Genomic DNA, 20,034 nt, shown 5'->3' with positions numbered 1-20,034 from the left:
CATATGTGGTGTTAGCTTTTGTACTTGTAACCAAAAGACTGTTAACAACAACGTGTACACAGTGTCAAGGCTTTTTCTGTTTCTCCCTCTCTTCCCACCAGCAAGTGTGCTGGGAGCAGGTAAGAGGCTGGGAAGGTACACAGCTGGGACAGCTGACCCAAATTTACTAAAGGCAGATACCATATAGCATCATGATCATAAATAAAACTCTAGAGGGGGGTGTTTGGTCGAGGCTGCCATTGCTTGAAGACTTGCTGCATATTGGTCAACTGATAGTAATTGATTGGTTTTGCATTGTGCTTTTGTGGAGTTTTTTCCCCATTTTGCTTACCAAGCTGTCTTCATCTCAACCCATGGGTTTTTCTGCTTTTCCTCTTCTGAATTTTCTTGCCCATCCCACTGGGGAGAGGGCTGAGTGAGCAGCTTTGTTGTGCTCAGCTGCATGCCAGGGTAACCCTCAACAGTTAAACTTTTTCTATGGATTTTTATTATGTGTGTATCTCTGATTACACAGAAACATAAGCTTGATGTACTAAAAAAGTGTACTATATTTAGTGCATGTGCCATTTTAGAAAAACAATCAAAATTTGAAGATCGATGTTTTTGGACTATTACTGTGTTGGCTTGAGGTTAAACTGAAAATTCTCAATGCATTAGATCTCGACATACCTAGTAGATGTTGCTATTCCAGTGAAAACGAGCTTATAGTCACCCCATTTCAATGATGATGATGGCCAGAGGTCACTGGTATCAAAGTGTGCTTTCTTATATGCTATTTTAAAATGAAAATTTGATTGTAATGAATTTTAAAACCAACTATGTACGTAATCTTTTTATTCTTTCTCCCTCTTACTCCCCTAACTTTGCCTCCAAGAGATGTGCTCCTGCATCAATTCGCCTTGTTGACAATGCACAGTTCCAGTTCGGTATGTATGTAGATCATCATGGACTATCATCTGTTTCCAAGGGATTTTTTGTAGCTAAAGTCTGTTTTGGGTAGTAATTCTTTTGCTCAAATCTAGACAGAGGGCAGTGAACCCAGAATTCAAACTCCAGGTAGTGCCATAATGTGAGTTTTGGAAACAGTCTTTGATTCTGAGGAAACACTATCAACTACGTGAGTCAGTAAAGAGCCATGCTCTGCCCTGTAAATGAGATGGGCTTTCTGCTGTGTTTCCTTTCTTGACATTTAATCTATTAGTGAGATTGAAATTCTGGAATCGCTTCCTCTATTTTGCTGTAAAGGAGCAGAGATTGTAGTTTTAATATATTGTACTTGAAGCATTTTTGTCCCGAGAGTATTAATGAGAAGTTGGATGTGGAAAAAAAAGCCCAGAATGCTCGCACTTTATTTTCAAGGTAGGTGGGTTGATTCCTTTAAATTTCATGAAAGCATCTCACAGATTCCTTAGAAGTAGTAGGTTTTTTGGAAATACTCTGATATCATAATGTTTAGTTGGGTGGGAGAGAAGCAATGACTTACTTGTCCAAAGTTATCTGTCCGTTTTCAAAAAAAAAATCAGATGATGTAAATGCTGTCACTGTGTGCAAGTATGTCTAAGTTGTTAGGCTAAAAGTATTGAAAGTCAGTGAAGCTACCAGAAGATTGCTGAAGACAAAAGATTTTGTAAAATTTCAGCTAGTTCAAACCCTTGAATAGGACAATGTCAAATATGCAGAACAATCATTTCTCAGTAATTCTTAGGGAAAGCTGTAATTTTAAATTCTAGGAAATTTGGCAGAAGATATGTTCTGGCTCAAGATACTCCCATGGAGACCTTAAAGTTCCATAATCCAAAAGCTAATAGCTTGCACAACTTGCCAAGACCATGCTGTTTTGATTGTACCCAGAAGATGAAAATGGAAGGGTGACTGATCTTGAAAACCTCTACTATAATACTTCAACAAGTCAGAATTCCTGAAACTTCTTTTGCACAGAAGCCTCAGTGCTGAATCTCAGCTTCAGATGGCATTAATATAATGGTGTTGAGAAAGCTGAGCTCCATTTTTCAAACCAAGAAAATAGTCATTTGTAAGAGCTGAGAGGCCCATCAAGCCTTGCTGCTTGCTTTGCTCACTCTTTCATGTTCCACTATTCTGCTTAGACATGTCCAACAGAAGGCAGATGCATTTCTTTTTCTTTTTTATTTGGGAAGCACAGTTTGACCAATTGCAAGCTATAAACATAGTTTAAAGTGTGTCAATAGTGATTTTTCTTTTAGCCATTAAGTAATTTTTTAGATAGAGGTTTAATAAATTCATGTCTTTTCATGATTTCTGTGTGCTTACTGAAGTGTGCTTGTAGGTGTCCTCCTTGGGGTTTGTATCTGCAGAGAGACTCCCTCTTTGCTTAAGAGGATAAAAGAGCAGTCAGTTGTTGAAGTTCATGTGTTATTCAGGAGGAAATACTTTGTGAAGTATTTTAGAAGGAAGTATCATGTAAATGGTGCATAACTTTTTATGAATTGGGCTCACAGCATGTAGGCCAGATGCCAGGCTGCTAAAGTGAAGCAGTAATGAGAGTTCAGAAGTTGTTTGTGACTGAAAACAATGGAACAAACAGTTAAAAGGCTTTCATCTCAATTAAACCCAGTCCTGAGGCAGAGATGTTAATTTAACAGGCTCCAAGACACCATTTATATATCCTGGTAATTTCAGTTCCCCGTTTGTCATTAAGGAAGCAATTACTAGCTTTATGTAGAAAACTTCACGCAAGTGATATAACTGTTAAGGAAAAAATTGCTTAACTCCTAACTTGCACCAATTTTGGCTGTTTGTTTCAGTGGTTTTGGTATAACTTTAAAAAAAAGTCACTGGTTTTTGCTTAGTTTTGTGGTTTAAAAACTAATAAAGCGCTCTCTTAAAAATTTTCCACGTGCCATAGGCTTGTGAAATCTCAACTAAGGCAGCCTTAATTAAAGTGTCAAATATTTGTGCACAGTTTTACATAGATCTTCAAAAATTAATGAAACCTTTTCCTAGATCATGTCCTAAAAGCATAGAGAGAATTCTCTTTAATTTTGATAATAAAAGTGCTCCAAGCAATTCTCATAATTTTGACTACCTAGTCATTTTTTATTTGCCCCTTGAAGTAAGAATCTTAAGAGCACTGTTTGCCTTAATATGCCTTTTTCTGCTTTTTGCCAAAGGTCATGCTCTTAAACCACAAGTTGCTTCCATTTTTACATCGTTTTTGGATGGTCTGAAAAAGTTCTATATCACAAAGGTAATTTTGGCGTTTTTAATATTGATTTGAATTGTGCATGTGATCCATAAAATTCAAGATTTTTTGGTAAACTGCTTCTAATGCAGCTGAGTTTAACTGATATTACAGTGTAAGAACTTGAGGTTCTAAAGGTGGTTTAATTCAAATTAGATTGTGTTTGAGCAATTATTCCAAGAGAGCTGTTGTGACTGGTCATACCTGTATAAGAGATTAATGTGCCTTGTCTAACAGTAACTTGGTGATAGGGGAAGACTGGAACCAGTTCACCCAGCTTGCAGGTGAATGATAATCAGTGAATACTGATAGAGTGAGGCCCACACTCTACTATATTTTTATCTTCCTAGACTTTCTTAAGGCATGATCTATCTTGTTATTACAGTGAGCTAGAATTTTGCAAGATCCTCAAGATATATCCTATATAAAATGATTTTTTGTCTTTCTGGAATTCGTTCTGTTTTAAACTACAATTATTTGGTGCTAAAATGATGTCACCTAGACTTCTGTATTAAATATTTTGTCTTATTATTGATTTTTCCTCTACATTACCTGACTAGAGAGTTACTGCAAATATGGGTATTCAAATGTAGAAAATTTCATTATCTTGCAAGAATGGGTGTACTTCTGGAAGACAGTGACTACTATTGATTCTGCTGCTTTTTCTTGGACTACTGAAGTGAAAAATAATATATGTCTTGGGACTTCTTTTGTTAGGGAATTTATGTTCTGTTTAGAGAGAGCTCAGAAGTTTTTCTTTCCCTCCATGTTCCTGGTGGTCATAGTTTTCTTCCTGCTTTTATAGCTGATAGGAGTAGTTGATTGAATATAAATGTCTCTATTGCTGAAATAATTTAAGAACTGATTTCTTTCTGTTATGCCTATCCATCTTTTTAACAGGAGAAAAGAGGTGACAGATAATTTCCCTTATTTCAGTTGACCAGTCCTGTCAAGGAGAAACTTAAGTGTTTTGGGAGCAAATTTTTGAAAGATTTTTTTTTCCCAGTCATTCCTCTTAATTGCAGCAACACTTATTGGCTAGGGCACATGCCATGTATTTGAAAAGTAAAAACCTGTTCCTTGTATTCTACCACATAGAGTGTGACTAATGGAAAGTTTGTCTCTCTTTGCAGTTTAAAGGATTTGATCCCAACATACTGTGTGTAGCTACCTTGCTCTTCGAGGGTGACAGGGAGAAGGTTCTTCAGCATGAGAAGCAAGTCTATGATATTGCCACCAAGTTTGGGTATGCTTTTGAAGAATATTTTCAAAATGTGAAGCTGGGAACAAACTGCCCAGGAGAAAATTGGCTTACCATATTTTTGTAGTGGTTACTGTAAGACTATGTTCACAATTTACTAGTTTGAAGTGGCACCAGTCAATTAGCTACTGAATGTTCCCTTTGATATTTATGGCTTGTGCTAACTCATAGGTAACTTTACTGAAAAACTTCAGCTTACTGCAAACTTCAGCTTGCTTTTCAGTGTATTGCAGAAAAATATTTACTAAATATAGAATGAGTGTTATTAAAGTGGAAACCAGCTCTTTTAATTGCTTACAGGCATGGAAGCAGCTTGTTTTGCAATACTAGACTCCATATTTTAACTACAGAAAGGGAGACAAAATCATAAGGGTGATATTAAATTTTTTGCAGAATTCATGTGAGTATATGAATACCAGAAATTTGTTTAGTTGAAAGAGTGCAGTGATTTTCTGTCACACAGAGGGACAGAAAACACTCATTGAAGTGGCAGGCTGAGTAAGCTTATTTATCTTTACTTCTTAAGTTTCTAATCAAGTAGTTTCTTTCCTTCTGTCTTGATTAAGTGTGATGAAAACCATCATTAAAACTGTGATTTGTCAAGAATGTACTGTTATGGCTAATACTACTTTCAGCTATTCAAATAGACTATAAATGTTGTTTTATCCATTTCAAGTCTATAATTTCTGCATTTTAGGCTTTCATTGTGCTTTCATTCTGTTACTCAACTGTGAATCTTTGTATTTTGGTATTTCAAGTTGATGATGTATTGATAACTTGTCTGTGTTAGAGCCATTAGAAGATGGTGAAGTCTTTAATAGTTTAACCTGGTTTAAAATACTAAACTATTTAATGGTTTTGTAGTATAAAATACTTTAATTCTATGCTTCTTCAGGGTGTCTTATTTCACAGCCATTCCTCTCTCAGATTTATGGGAGCTTGTAGGAAGACTGATTCCAGACGCATAGCACTTTCTTCTTCTTAGAAACCAGTAGTTGAAAACAAATGCTTTCATAATAATCCTCGATGGACTAGTGAAAGCAAGGCTTCCTTTTTCTTTAGTGCTATGGCTTTTGTGTCTTTTTTCAATTCAGATCTCTTATGCTTTGGGGATCTTAAGTTTTGGGGTCTCGTGACCTGTGTGCATAAAGTACATAAATTCACCATGCATAGAAATGTAATGACATATGTTCCTGTAAATTAATATCCAGGATATAGTGTGTCTAGTTGTGTTTCTCCACTCTTCTGGGAGTTTTGAAGACTGTTTTTTAAGATCACATCAGATATTTTGCTAAGTTCTTCTCCAGGTTATGGAATGAAAAGAGAAATTAATAAAGGTCTGGTCTGAAGTGACTTCTGATTTCTAGTGAAGAGACCTTACTATTAGCAGCTATTTTAACAGAGCTTAGGCAGCTAAACTTGCATATATGTTTAACAATCAAAGTTATTTAGAAATATTTTTGTAAACTGATGAATAACTTGGTGGAAAATTAATTAAATTCTTGTAAATTGCAGTGGCTTGGCAGCAGGAGAAGATAATGGACAGAGAGGATACATGCTGACATTTGTCATTGCTTACCTTCGGGTAGGTCAGCTTTTGTCTGTCTGCTGCAAGTTCTGTTAATTAGTGTAACAAAACATAGACATGTTTCTTTGAAGATGCTTTCTCTGAAATCTGAGTGCAGGCTGCCTTGGGTGATACCTCAGACTTCTCCCAGAGGTTGTATCTCTTCCATTTCTGAGCAGTGATTATTCATGGAATTTCATCTGCAAAACACCGTATAGTAATTTATTTATACTCTTGTTAAGAAAATAGTTTCTTATAAAGGGTAGGGAGATTAGATTGAAGCATCCACATGGTGAATGAAATCAGAGGCTTGGAGTGTACTTGAAATACTCATGTGTTCACTTGTCTTTTTATTCTTCTTTGGCAATCTGCTTATGAATGGTTTAAATCAGAATTCCAGTATAACAGACTTTTAGTCTAAACTGCTGCAGCTCTTACAAATTTTAGTCTTACTGTTTGAGAATTTTTTATTTTTCAGAACAGCATGCACATCCTGACTGTTTCATTTGTTAAGGATAATTCACTGAATCTCCCTTTATTTCAGCAGGCTGTGTGTAAGATGGGAAGATGTTTGTCTTTTTTTTATCTAGACAGCAACTACCTTGCAAAAAAAATTACTAGGTATTATATTGATGAGCACAGTGAAACTCTTGGCTTGGTACTATACATACAAATATTTGATTAGTGTAGATGTACTGACAATCTCACAAGTTGTATCACTGTAGCCATGACATCAAAATGTTTGTCATCTTTGTCTTTTAAGAGCTCCCCTATTTCCATAATAATAAGCTTACATCACTGGGACATATGAGTATTTTTGCTAAATTAGAATTTCTGTTTTTCTCCTGCAAACTAAAAAGTTGTTCATCTGAGAGTTGTGTAGAATACACTGGAATCCAATGCTGATGCTGAATGTTACTGATCATTTCCTTATTCTTTTTATTAGGACCTAGGCCTGGATTATTACGTAATAGGAGAATCATTTGAGACATCTGTTCCTTGGGATAGGTAAATTCTGATTACTCTCTAGAATTTCTTAAAACTTTATTTCATTCAAATTATTCCTAACTCGTATTTGCTCATGAGGATACTTATTTTAGGCCTTAGGTGTATTGGATGCAGCCTGACATATCTCAAGTCTTGCAGCTGTGTGTTCTTGCTGAAGTTGCTGATAAATTGCATACCAGGATTTTATAAATGCAGTGTATCAGGATTTTATAAATGCAGTGTATTAAGCATTCAGTAATATTTCATCTCAGGTTAGCTTACTGTAACAAATTTAGGACTTGAAATTGCCGTGTTTAGGAGGCAGGGCATTGGTGACAATAATTGCAGTGGGGGATGAGCAGCTGCGTGTGGGATCAGCAGTGTATTTCAAATGGATTAGTCTGTAGTGAAGATGAAAAAAATGAAGTATATTTAAAAAGTTTTTTTTCTTTTTCCAGTAATGTAGGGAAATGAAAACTGAAAAGGTAACTTTTGCCCAATATTGAGATCTTTTACCTAAGGGTATTTTATCTGTTAGCTATGGTTGAGAAACATTTGACCACTACAGTTTAATATAAAAAATCATTTTGGATGCTCCTGTCCGTTTGGTAAGCGTGAATTTTTTTTAAAATCGGATCTAAAGTGATTTGAATCAAAACTTTACAGCATTTGATGCAAATTCTGATGACTTAAGCAGGCAACCCTGTACCCTTGATATTGAATTTAGTGACAGTTGTAAATTCCAGCCCCTGTTGGAAAATTGGCAAAGTATGCTAAGAGTGTAAAAGAAATTTGAGGACAATTTTAAAGTGAAAGTGCTCTTCCTTTTACTTGAGTTTCATAGATTTTGAAGCGTGCTAACTTCCTAGTCACCAATTTGTTTTGCTTCTCTCTTGTTTCAGAAGACAATGAATTTTGAGTTAAGAACTTAAGAAAATATTTAAAATAGTCCTCACCAAAGCAAATCTTTGAAAACCTTTTTCTACTTTGACTCATCAGGACCATGCAGCTTTCCATAAACTGATTAACTTGTTCTTGACAGGTAGCAGATACTTGAATAAAATATTTAGCTGGCTTTCTTATTCCCTAAATGGTTAAATTATCTTGTGTTCTGTGAATCTTTAATGTAGCTTTAAATCTGTATAAAACACTTTAATCTGAATTATATCACTGCAGACCTATGTGGGAGAATGTGTAGTTGAAGAAAAGGTCATTTGAAAAACAGTGATTTCTTTTGGTTGTTGTAGCACTTTGCACCTGGGTCTATTGTAGAAGAGCCTAAAAAAAAGCATAAAAAGTATGGCTTCTGACAAGGTCTAATAGCTCATTGCTATAATAGAATTATAGCATTTCAAGTTGGCATAGTAGTGCCTAGCTGAAGGATCTCCAGTTTTGGCCTTACAGCAACACAAAGGTCTGGTGTTAGTAGAGTTTGCCAGACCTTTAAGTTCATGATTTCTTCTGTACTTGTTAACTACTTTGCCAAAACTTTGAGGCTGTTTTGCTAAGAAAGTAAAAACATACAGAAGTAATGTAACCCACCTTTTTTTTTTTTTTTTTTACATTTTTGACAACTCTTCCTTATGAAGAAGAGCTTTTAGGTTCTCTGTTTCAGAGTAAACTTGCTATTCAGGAGAAGTGCAGAAAAAGCAGTGGAGCAAGACTCCATGTCATATGAGGATTATTCTTAGAACAAAGTCTAAGCTAGTTAACACTGATTTTGAAGGTACTCTTATGTTGTATTCGATTATGCTTTTTAAAAAGGTTGATGAAGTTATTTTTTTTTAGAAGTTGTATAAAATCACTTACTAAAATTTTGTGTTTTAATGTGTTTTCTGTTACAGGGTTTTGGACCTTTGTAGGAATGTAAAGGAAAGGATAGTACGAGAGTGCAAAGAAAAGGGTGTTCAGTTTGCTCCTCTTTCCACCTGTAGGTAAGCCATGCAATAAATCGAAATAATTTTTCTTGAATCTTTGTTTATTAAGAGATCTAGTGATGATATTACAAATTTTAGTAGCCTTGACCTTCCTCTTGAACCTGCAAGTGGATTACATAGAAGAGTGGGGAATGCAAGGGATTTGTAGCACCTGCTTAGGCTTTAAAGTCTTGCTTGTATGGACAAGAGTCAAGTGTAATGACATAAGAGCTTCAACTTTCAAAGTCATAGCATTGAGTCGCTCATGGATTAGGAGCAAAAAGGATAAAAAGTTTAAAGAAAAGATGCTGTCGCTTTGAGTAAGAAAGGAAATAATCTTAGAAATTTTATAATGTTACATAGTGGTTGGCTTAATATCATAAAGCTTTGTTTGTAATGCAGTTCTCTTCAACAGGGTGACACAGACTTATGATGCAGGTGCATGTGTCTACTTCTACTTTGCCTTTAACTACAGAGGAATTAGTGATCCTATTCATGTCTATGAACAAATTGAGGTAATGTATAAAGGGACAGTAGTTAAAGGGGGAAAAGATAACTTGTATTTTGTTCTTAACCTATTGGCCAAGCTTACTGAATTTTGCAGGAAAGATTTCAAAAGTCTGTTTGTAAAGCTTTGATCATTCTTAATAATAAGAGGTACATGTTCATAGTTCATCAAGTAGAGAAAACACTACCAGGTGACCGTTTTAGGTATCAGTAAATGAATAGTTCTGACTGAAGTATTGAAGAGCTTGACCTGGAGTTTCTTGGATGGCTGAAGCTTCAAACCTTAAACCTCAAATTCTTGGGAAACTAGTCTTCCTTAGTTCCGTTATTTATAAAACTACTTCTGCTTGATATTCAGTCTGTGAAATGCATGGTAAAATTGTCAAGATCATACTTCATTAATAGTGCTGCATGTCGAGAGTAAGCAATGGTACTGTCTCATGCCATTTCTGTTAGGCCCAGATAAGCACTGGTCTGAGTCCAGTCTGTTAGACCAGTTGTAAGCTGCTTCAGCATTGGCCAAAAAGCTCTGCAATAATTCTGCTGTAACACTTTGGCTGATGACACTTGCCTATTTAGGGGAAACTAATATCCTTGTTACCTTCAAGATGGAATTCTTAGAAGGATTATTGATGCCTTAACGAGGCTGACCTGGAATAGAGACAAGACAGAACCAAAAGAATAAAGTAGGCCTTTATTAAAAGGCCTCAAAAGGGTACACCTTGGGCAGTACAAGAGCCTGGCCAGGGCTACACCCAGGATGGATCCAAGATGGATCCTGGTCATGAGCTTTAATACTTCTATAAGTTTTGGTCTATTTACATATTGGAGTTAATTGTCCAATTACAACTTCAGGTCATGAAGTCACATCCTCCTTGTTTGCTCTCTTCAGTTCCCCATTGTTTATGCTTTTTGAGCCTGAAGCTTTTAACAGTTGTCCTTGGTCTCAAGCTGGAAAAGGATTGCTTTGTCTACCCACTCTGTGAAGAGAACTTATTAACACTTAATATGAAGATCAGAGCTACACACCTAGGCAGCACAGAACTTGAAAAATATGAAAGCTAAAACTTAAGGCATCACTAGGACCAACCTGCTTTTTGTCCTACCTTCTGGTTCCTAGCTCAAACTTCAGCACCAGAAAATTGCTAATAGGACTGTAGAAAAGTAGTATTTATAACTGGGATATCATTTTTCTTATTATTTTTCTTTTGAAATTTCTCTTGAATTTAGCAAGTGGATGCAAAGTTTTATCTACAAGTTCAGAGGCTTCCATGCCATTGCATACAGGGCATTGAAGAATGTAATACTTGGGTATTTATCTAATGAAACTTTACTTATACCCAGATATTACTTTCGTTGGAATTAGTTTGTGTGATGACCTGGATGCACATCTTCCATTGCAGTGACTAAATTTAATCTAACAAAGGGAGTTTGCTGACCAAGTATATGTACTCTGTGGCAGACTGAAAAAATCTCTTAATTGCATAGCTACATTGCTATGCTGCATAGCGACTAAAAAATATGCTCTTTTAAAACAAAAAATGTACTGTTTGGGGTTAGAAAAGCTTTCATTGCTACATCTTCTAAGCTGTCAGATTATTCAGAAGTGAATGGCAAAGAAGATTCTGCAACGTCAACATTCTTAACAGAAAAAACTAAATTTTTTCTGCCACAAACTGCACCCATGAAAGGGTTGTCTTTTGTAAAGTGCCTCACTGCCTCAACCAGGATTTTGGAGATGTGGGTTGAACTCTGATCTGAATAAGGATCTCACTCGGAGCTTGTTTTCAGACTTCTTTATTGAGACTTCATCATCTTCCAAATGAGCATCCCAGACACTGGACTATTTAGGTTTTGCCAAGGGGAAAGTGATCCAGAATATTCTATTCTTGAGTAACACAGTTGTAACAAGAGATGCCATTTGAAATATCTTGGCTTTGATTGTGTTGTTTAGAAGACTCTTACTTACCTGTATCTGCAGGCTTGAACTATAATGTTTACCTATATAATGTACCCTACTTACTTCAGAAACTTTTCATACACCTGTGTGTGAGTGCAGTAACAAGCATTTCATGAAATCCAACAATCTTGTGCAATTGCTGTTGAATAAATACCATGTCTTTCAAATTTAGAGGGCTGCTAGAGAAGAAATACTTGCCAATGGAGGAAGTCTTTCACATCACCATGGAGGTAATGTTCTCAGTCTAATATTAGTCTTTTTGATACTGCTAAATATCCTTGAGTACATAAAATAGTTTGTAGTAGAACTCTGAAAAATATTTCATGGCATTAACTGAAATTACTGGGAGTGGGTCAATGGGAAAGAGATCTCCTGGCATTTTATCTAGAAACTTCCTCACTCTCTTTCTAGTTGGATCAGTTTGTCTTAAACACCTTTTACTGATCCTTGTATAGATATATATTCAGTTACAAAGACTTCAAGTGGGAGTTTCACAGTTTTAAGACAGTTTTGTGTTCCTTGTGGCTTTGTGAATGCTGTTAGCCCAAATTCCAGAGCACTTAGGCAAAGTGTCTGAATAAAAGAGCCAGTGATTTTAAACTGGACTATGCTGCAATCTACCTTTTGTTGCATAATTGGTGTTATGAAAGTGTTGACTTTACTAGCCTGCTGTCTAATAAGTTCTGGTAACCTAGTTTCCTGTCTTGGAGTTTGGGGATTACTTGTTCTGTGTTACCAGCATCTTTACAAGGTATTTTGTGCTTTAATATTAAGAATCAATGTTACGTATAAGCGATATTTCCCATACTTGATGCTTTACATAATGCTTTTCCCGCATGAATAGTCTAATTTGATTGCATGTGTCCTATATAGTGCTATAACCTTGGATGTCAGGAAGACTTGTTGTGAAGTCCATGTGATTTGTGCAGCTACGTTCTTGAAACTGATTATGTTAATGCATTTCTTCTCTCTGCTCTCTTGGGGCATTGCCTGGTCACAGATATAAGAGCAAAGAAGAAGTGTAATGGTTTAAAACTAGAGAAAAAATTTGTAATTCTAAAAGCTCTGTGTGGGGGAAAACACTGAAGGGCAGAAGCTGTGCTTTAAAACATGTCAGTGACTTCTAGACTTGAAGATTTTTGCTAGGGCTGCTTTCAGACATCTTGCTTTGTGATGGAAACTGAAATGGACTCTGCTTTAGCAGTATCAGGATATTGAAGGATGTGTAGGTAATAACATGAGTGAAAAGGTTTCAGTGTTTTTTTTGTTTGATATGCACTTAAGGTCCTCTGATTAAATCTTTAATATGGTAGTGTAGTGGACCTGTCAATTCTCACACACTGGATGTGGAATTACCCCCTTGATGTACTCTTGTGCTTTCCCTTCTGTGGCAGCTCTATTTTACTGTGACTAGCATTTCATCCAACTCACATGCAGCAGAACTTGTCACATTTGGTTGTATTTGTCCTCACCGTATAAAACTTTGCTTACCACATGTGTTGAACAAGAAAAGAAAAAATGGCATTTTCAAACCCTTGCATGCAGGAACCTTGTGACTCCAGAGCTATGAAAACTGGGTTTCTGTTTGACTTCGTATGCTCCTGTTGTATGCATGACTGCTTTTGATACTGATACATATTTTCCACTTTGAGTGGTTTTGTCTGGCAGTTCATTGTGTTCAATATTCAAGATTTTTTTTTTTCTGGTGCTTAGTCAATGTGGTGCTGAAAATTAGCCTAATATTGTCCATTTTATTTACTGACCTTGAAGCCTCGTCACTCTTAGCACTGACTGGTCTATTGTGTGAGGTAAAAGAAACTACTGGTGCAATTTCCTTTGGTGTTTGTCTTGTAATTGTGATTAATAACAGTTGTTTTCACTATCTGGAAACAGACAGGCTGATTTGTCTGCCTACAATCACACTGTGATAAATGAAGCTATTTTAACTCTGGGTTTGTATATCAAAGAAAACAGATGTAGTCTGGGACTTGAGGCTATAGGAAATACAAAGCCTGCTTAAGTCAATCTTCATATACTCCTTGAGTGAAGAAATGGTCATATATGACAGTTTGAGTTGTGTAAATTTATAAATTACTTTACAGCTGGGGAAGTACCAACTGCAGGTAGGTGCACAGTGTGAACTGATATCATGGCACTTTTAACTTTACAAAGAGTAGCTTCAGAAGGACTTGACTGTGGATCAATCTTCCTTCCCCCCACCCCCCATTATAGTTGTCACCCTGCCTTGACTGTGTCCTACGCTTAGAGAGGGACATTGCACATCTTCAAGCACAGCTTTGATCCTTCTGCTTTTCTGGGTATCATTAGATTTGAGGTCATTTAAGGTTGCTAGAGAGCCATAGATAGTGTTTAGAAACTTAGCATTTAAAAAGCAGCATTAGGAATGACAATTTCTTGTAGATACGAATTTAAGTTCAGATAAATTATTATTGAGATAAATTATTATTCTAATCATTTATGGCAAGCCCTAAAAACACCCATATGATGTGTCACACTTGTATTTCTCTTTTGTCAAGCATGCCCCTTTTTTGTCTGCTTGAAATAACAATTGCTGAGGAAGTATCAGTAGGTATGACTGGTGTATAAATACAACTGTAACCCCTTTGGGGTACACCATCAGAAAGGGAGAAGGTTGGATTTGTATCTGATCCCTTTCACATTACCAAGCTAATGACCCATGTAAAACTAAAGAATAGTGTAAAAAGTAATGATATATTGCTTCCCTTTGAGAGACTGTTCTAACTACAACTGGTTGCTTAAGGAAACAATTATCAGATTGTGGGGTTGAGGAAAATAGCCCCATTTAGCCACTTAACATAACAGAACTAATCTTCTGCTTTCTAGACAACTGATTAGAATAAAGGTTAACCAGCTAGCCCAGGTTGTGCAGGCTGAGCTATAGTATCAATGGCAGTTTATGTAAGAAAACAAAAAATAAGAAAAAAAATCCCATAACCATAAAAACCAAAGCAAAACCCCCAAAACAAAACAAAGGAAAAAGCAAACCTTACACCTTACTTGCATGCAATTACATGTTCAACATTGCAGTTCTTCGGCATTAAGAGGCTGTGGCTTAAGCTATACAGTGCAGTAATTAACTCGGACAAACTACAAAATCTGAAATCATAAGGTTCTTTTATGAGGGGGAGTTGAACACATTCTTTTCTCTTTTACACAGGTGGGAAAAAAATCTTCTACCCCTAGGTTAAGCATACTAGAGCTTGCTCTGCTCATTAGAATGAGTTGAAACTGATACATGTCTTAGACATAGAGTAACCTCATGTGAAATAATACAGTAACACAGTCCTCCTTGGTCTGTTGAAAGTCTTAACAGAATAGTCATCTTCAGTGCCTTTTCAAAAAAAAAAAACAAAAAACGGAAGGACTTCCTGATTCATCAACACTGAATTTGAAAGTATTTCAGCTGTTAAGATACCAAGTGAAAATATGCAAAGTGTTATGATGGTGGTGAGTGTTAATTATGCAGTAGACTTGGTGTACACTGGTCCAATATACTCCAGTGCTGCCATGTTTTACATTACTGCTCTGACCTTTCTCAGTATTGCAGAGTTCTCCGTGGAAGAGTACTAGCATGTTAAGCAGTTTATAAGGGCAGAGAGCTGCTTTCTGGAGGGACAGCTAGTTTCAGGAAGAGCAACAGCTGAATGAACCTCATCCTTCTTAGGACCTGTCACTGCTGCTCCTTTTGCAAAGCTGTTGTTATGCAGTAACTGACTCTTCAAGTTGAAAGGGCTGGAGCAGAGGAAGTCCAGAGCCATGTGCAGTGCCACCAGAATCTATTTCCACTGGGACCACACAGTGCTATAAATCTGTTTTGCATGGGTGTAGAGTAATCCTGGAATCAATCAGCTACATGAAAACTTTCCTTACAAAGCTGTTCATGTGTGCTCTGATACTTCATATTCCAAAAGTGAGAAAACCAATTGCCTGCTGTTTTCTCACTCCATTTTTAGCAGACAGACTTTTTGTAGCCATCCAAATGCATTTTCGAAGATGCACAAGTGAAGAAGGGCAATAGAAAGGTAAACAACTTTTCCAATGAAACCAACGTGGAGCAGCATGTATCAGAGCTGGGGAAAAGTAACTTAGCCAGTTCATGTTTTTCTCTTTTTATGTGGACTAGAATGATAGATAAAAACCTAAAATTGCAGGTGGTGTTGGACTGTCTTTGGAGTTGCTACTGAGCAATCTTTGTGGCTTTCTGATCTGAAGTACCTTGTGAGAAGAAGGCTCCCTGCCATGCTGTGGGATTTGTACTTAGTGTTATAGGTTGGGGTTCAGATTGGAGATTTCTGGCTTCCTACTAGTGAAAGTTTTAAAGCACTGTTAGACTGCTCAGCACACCTCAAGAATAGGCCACTTGCCACCTGTGAAACTTGAAAACTGTTTCTCTCATACCTCATCTTGGATACATAAGATCACTGAATCACAGAATGGGTAAGGTTGCAAGGGGCCACAATGGGTCATTTCATCCAATTTCCCTGCTCAAACAAGGCCATCCTAGAGCACCATTGCACAAGGTTGTGTCCAAAAGATTCTTGAATGCCTCCAGTGAGAGAGACTCCACACCTTCTTTGAGCAATTTGTTCCAGTGCTTGGGCACCTGCACAGTAAATAAATCATTCCCTGTAGTCTGTGGTTAGATCAGACTTAAATGAAATCTTATTGTTGGGGAATTGTAAGGTTTCCTTGAGCACAAAGCTGTTCTTTAGCTAGGCTTAGAGTGGAGGTAGGCAACTTTGTCACTTGTTAGTGTGAACATAAAAATAATTCCATCTTTCACTATTATGGCATTTTCTTCCTCTTTTTGTCATCTCATCCTTGAAGCCGTTTGGATTGTCCTGTGGAGGAGAAGGACCAGAAAATGTATAGCACAGCACTAACCTGAAGTGAAACAATACATAATGACCTTTCTAGGTGCTGCTCTCATTTTCACAGAGCCTTTCCTTCACTTGGTCTGTTTTCCATTTTATCTGATGAGCCATCTTAGAATTAGGAGAGATTGCTTCAAATATTTTTAACTCTAATATGAAAACTTGAGTAGCTGAAAACTCCATGTATATTTTATTGACATGAACTTCACTGTAATCAAGGGGTTAAAATCTTTTTGTTGAGCGTGTTTGTGAAGGACTGCTGGTAACTGTAGTACAGCTTTTTTTCTTTCCAGTTCACTAATCAGATGTATGTTAGATTTATTATTGCAAAAGTATAAACCATAGAAAATTTGACAAGATAGATGTGTAAATTATCACTTTGACAGAACTAATGATGCACTCCAAGCACCTTCTGTTTTCCAGCACTTGGTGAGCGACTTCATTAAATATGCAACGACTGTTTGGTGCTGCTCAGACAGTAGTTCAGTTCCTTGTGGAATTGCATTATTACTGGAGGTGTAAGAGAGGCAGACAGGCTAGCTGTTGGGCATCCTGCTGTGATTCTAATGTGCTCCATCTTGTTGGAGCAGTTGTTTGCAGTCTTTTCAGGACAATTACATCCATAACCACAGAACACATTCACTGAAACTATATTACAGATAACAGTTGAGAATAGTAATGACTGTTCTTCAGCTGCTTGTGTGAGAGCCAGTGTCAGTGACTTGAGGGGATGGTCAAGCCACATCCACAACTCAGGTGTTTTGTCATAGTGTTCAAGTTTTAACAGATAAAATTCAGCCATGTCAGTGTGCTCAGACAGTCACATTGTAGTGACAGTATATTCACAGATGGGGATTCTTTCTTGAGCTGGGGCTGCAAAATACAACCAGGGTTCCTACCACATGACAAATTCTTTTGTCCTTCAGTTGTGGTCTTTGATTTTGACACACATGCTGCTAATAGTAATTTTCTAGCAAACTGCAAATTTCATTCTGTCTCCCATTATTTGCTTTTTCTGTTGGCATTGTGACTGGCTCGTATTCCTTAAGGTATAAACAAATATACTCTGTTCTCCAGAGGTGTCCCTGTAATTTATTATTCTGATGACAGTTTGATGGTTACCCTGAAACAGGGCACAAAAGATAGCTTGAATTTAGCTTCAGACACTCTTAAAGCTTCTGTCTCTCAAACCTTTACTATGTCTTACATACTGACAAATGGATTTTGTTTCAGGCTGGCAAGTTTAATGCTAGAGTGTGTTTAATGAAAAAAATATCCTCAGTTTTGAATGATCTGTTAATCAGAGTTGATGATTTGGTTAATTAGCATGTGAACACTTGGCGATTTAACAGGGCTATTGTGAGAATTTAGTGAAATGAGTTCTTAAAAGATTGTTTCAGCTTTGCTTGTATTTGGTCTGTGTTGTGAATAGCCATTTTTACATGGGGAAACAAAGCTCTTGTGTAATGGTATTGAGCAATTACCAGGCAGCATAGAAATGTTTAAATGAAATAATAAGCCTTCTTCATAGAAACATTTTTTTTTTTGCTATTTAAACCAATACTGGTTTAAGCTTGATTATTGAGTTATGGTTTTACTTTAAAGTAATCAAGAAATGTGGGGTTCTGCTTTTTAGTAATCTCCTCTACAGTTTCCAACTTAAAATTGGTGTGTGGCTTTTTAAAATTACTACTCATTCCTTGTCTTAATAGAACAAGTGATTTCAGCCTAAGCTTCATCTAAATTTCATAGTTTCTAAAGAAAGTAGACAGTGTGGAACACAGTCTTCCTCTGGGAGTATGCTGAGCTTAATGAGCTTGATAGTCTGGTGGGCTCAATAAATCAAATAAAGCAAAACATTTCTCATTTTTGAATAAAAGCATTTATCACACAGTGTTTATTCATTCATGGTCACAAGATTGATTGGCTCCTAGAATCCTGCCATATATTGAAACACTTTGTTTTTGTTTTTCCAGTAGGCAAATTGCGGAAGCGCTGGATGAAGGAGAGCATCTCTGATGTTGGCTTGGGAATGCTGAGATCTGTTAAAGAATACGTGGACCCCAATAACATCTTTGGAAACAAAAATCTTTTATAAAGCCCTGCACAAATGATGTACTAAAATTTAAAAATTACTGTTGAAATTCCTCCACTTTCATTGTATTGATATCCCAGTAATCAAATATAACATAGACTAAACTTTAAAAACTAGTAACTTACGTTGATTTTTGCTTCTCCCTTCCCCCAATAAAGTGTAAACATCACTGTTAATGTTTATGGACGTTACTTAACAATGTTCCAACTATCGGGCACCAAGTACCAACCCGGAAATGCAAATTTGGGTTTCCAAGTTGGGCTAGGCAGCACAGCTGACAGTATTTTCAGTGCTGGATACTGCCAGATGTTTCTTACTTAAAGCATCCCCCGCAAGGAGGACAAAGACTGACAACAGTGTTTTCTACAGAAGCAGCTGCACAGCCCAGCCTCTTGCTGAAGGAAAGCTGCTAAGAGACAGATGAGAGAACACCAAGGAGTACCTCCCTGTACTAGGTTAAGTATGTAACAGATTTGTAACCAGCAAATACTTAGAGTACAAATGTAGGCTTTCATCAAAAGAGACAGTGTAAGTCAAACTACTAAAAATTCAGTAGTCTCTCACTGTAGTACTACTGGAAAATCATACACAATTGAGCTGTTCTGAGTTGTATTTGCATTGCTGGGATAATCTTAAATTAATTGTAGGTCAGTCACTAAGTTTTGTACAATGGACATTTCTCACTGTATGTTGAAAACAGGTTTGTAACAAAATTTTGTGTTCATCTGTACTTCAGTCCTAGTGTGTATGGGTTTTGTTCCCTTGTGTTTGTTTTGCACAGAAGCAAAATATCTTTTTCAGTTATTCAAATGAAACTGCCCAGCACTGTCTTTTGAAACAGTCACAACAGTTTAATAAAACACTTAAATGGACAACCTACTGTCATCCTGGAAGTGAGATTTCCCATTTAAGTTTTGTACAGTTTCCTATGGCCTTTATGAATCATTTATTTACTTCACAAGTAGCCACAATTTTAATTGTCCATTGAACTTTATGAAAATGAAATATTTTCTTGATCAGTGTCATGTGAGAGTAAGCATTTTTACATTGAAACTTGAATCCTAATCACTAAAATAAACAAAATATTTGTCAATACTCATGATCCATTTTTAAGGCGGGTTCTTTCTTAAAGCAAATTATCCAACTTTTTGATAATTAATGTATATGCATAAGATAGAAAAAATACAGACTATCCTTTGAGGACACTGTCTCTAGTCAACTGCTTCACAGCTCTGTAGTGTCAATTTGGACACCTTTTGTATTGGTAGTGCCCTTAATGAGGAGAAACTGAAAAATTGCATTTTTGTTTTTAAACTATTTTAGAATACTCTCTAATTAGCTTTCAGTTTTGGTAATATACCAAAAAGAGTATAAAATGCTTGAAAAGATACTGCATATCAGACAACTCTGAACTTGTTCTAAGATTAATTTCAATGCTGCAAATTCAAATGATTGAAAAACATGGACACTCAAACCATGACTTTAAACTGCATGCTGTCAAGGTAATTAAAGAAAACTTTTTTATGATCTGCAGGTCATAAGACAGAATGTTCATGTGATATTTTTAGTGCAGCTGGGTTTATTTTGAATGGTCTTTATTTCACA

At 36.5% G+C, this 20,034-nt stretch overlaps 1 protein-coding gene across 3 annotated transcripts in view; it reads left to right on the top strand.

Annotated features, from left to right (window-relative positions):
* Positions 1-19,304, top strand: part of AGPS (alkylglycerone phosphate synthase) — a 49,580-nt gene extending 30,276 nt beyond the window's left edge. Inside the window, exons 12-20 of one of the 3 annotated variants that reach the window (XR_015804816.1) lie at positions 875-926; positions 3,150-3,226; positions 4,354-4,466; positions 5,997-6,066; positions 6,995-7,056; positions 8,880-8,969; positions 9,354-9,466; positions 11,591-11,648; positions 18,311-19,304. Coding sequence is in view for 2 of the 3 variants with exons in the window: in XM_014890042.2 (XP_014745528.1) it covers positions 875-926; positions 3,150-3,226; positions 4,354-4,466; positions 5,997-6,066; positions 6,995-7,056; positions 8,880-8,969; positions 9,367-9,466; positions 11,591-11,648; positions 18,311-18,432 (744 nt within the window). In the remaining variant the exon portion in view is untranslated. The remainder of the gene's footprint in view (positions 1-874; positions 927-3,149; positions 3,227-4,353; positions 4,467-5,996; positions 6,067-6,994; positions 7,057-8,879; positions 8,970-9,353; positions 9,467-11,590; positions 11,649-18,310) is intronic. The other 2 variants (XM_088167969.1, XM_014890042.2) reach the window with 2 other exon arrangements.
* The last annotated feature ends 730 nt before the right edge of the window (positions 19,305-20,034 follow it).

Source organism: Sturnus vulgaris, chromosome 7, assembly GCF_052056855.1.
Source record: "Sturnus vulgaris isolate bStuVul1 chromosome 7, bStuVul1.hap1, whole genome shotgun sequence".
Classification (NCBI taxonomy): Eukaryota; Metazoa; Chordata; class Aves; order Passeriformes; family Sturnidae; genus Sturnus; species Sturnus vulgaris.
The sequence above is the reverse complement of the archived record's forward strand: the minus strand, read 5'-3'. Positions and strand labels throughout refer to the sequence as shown.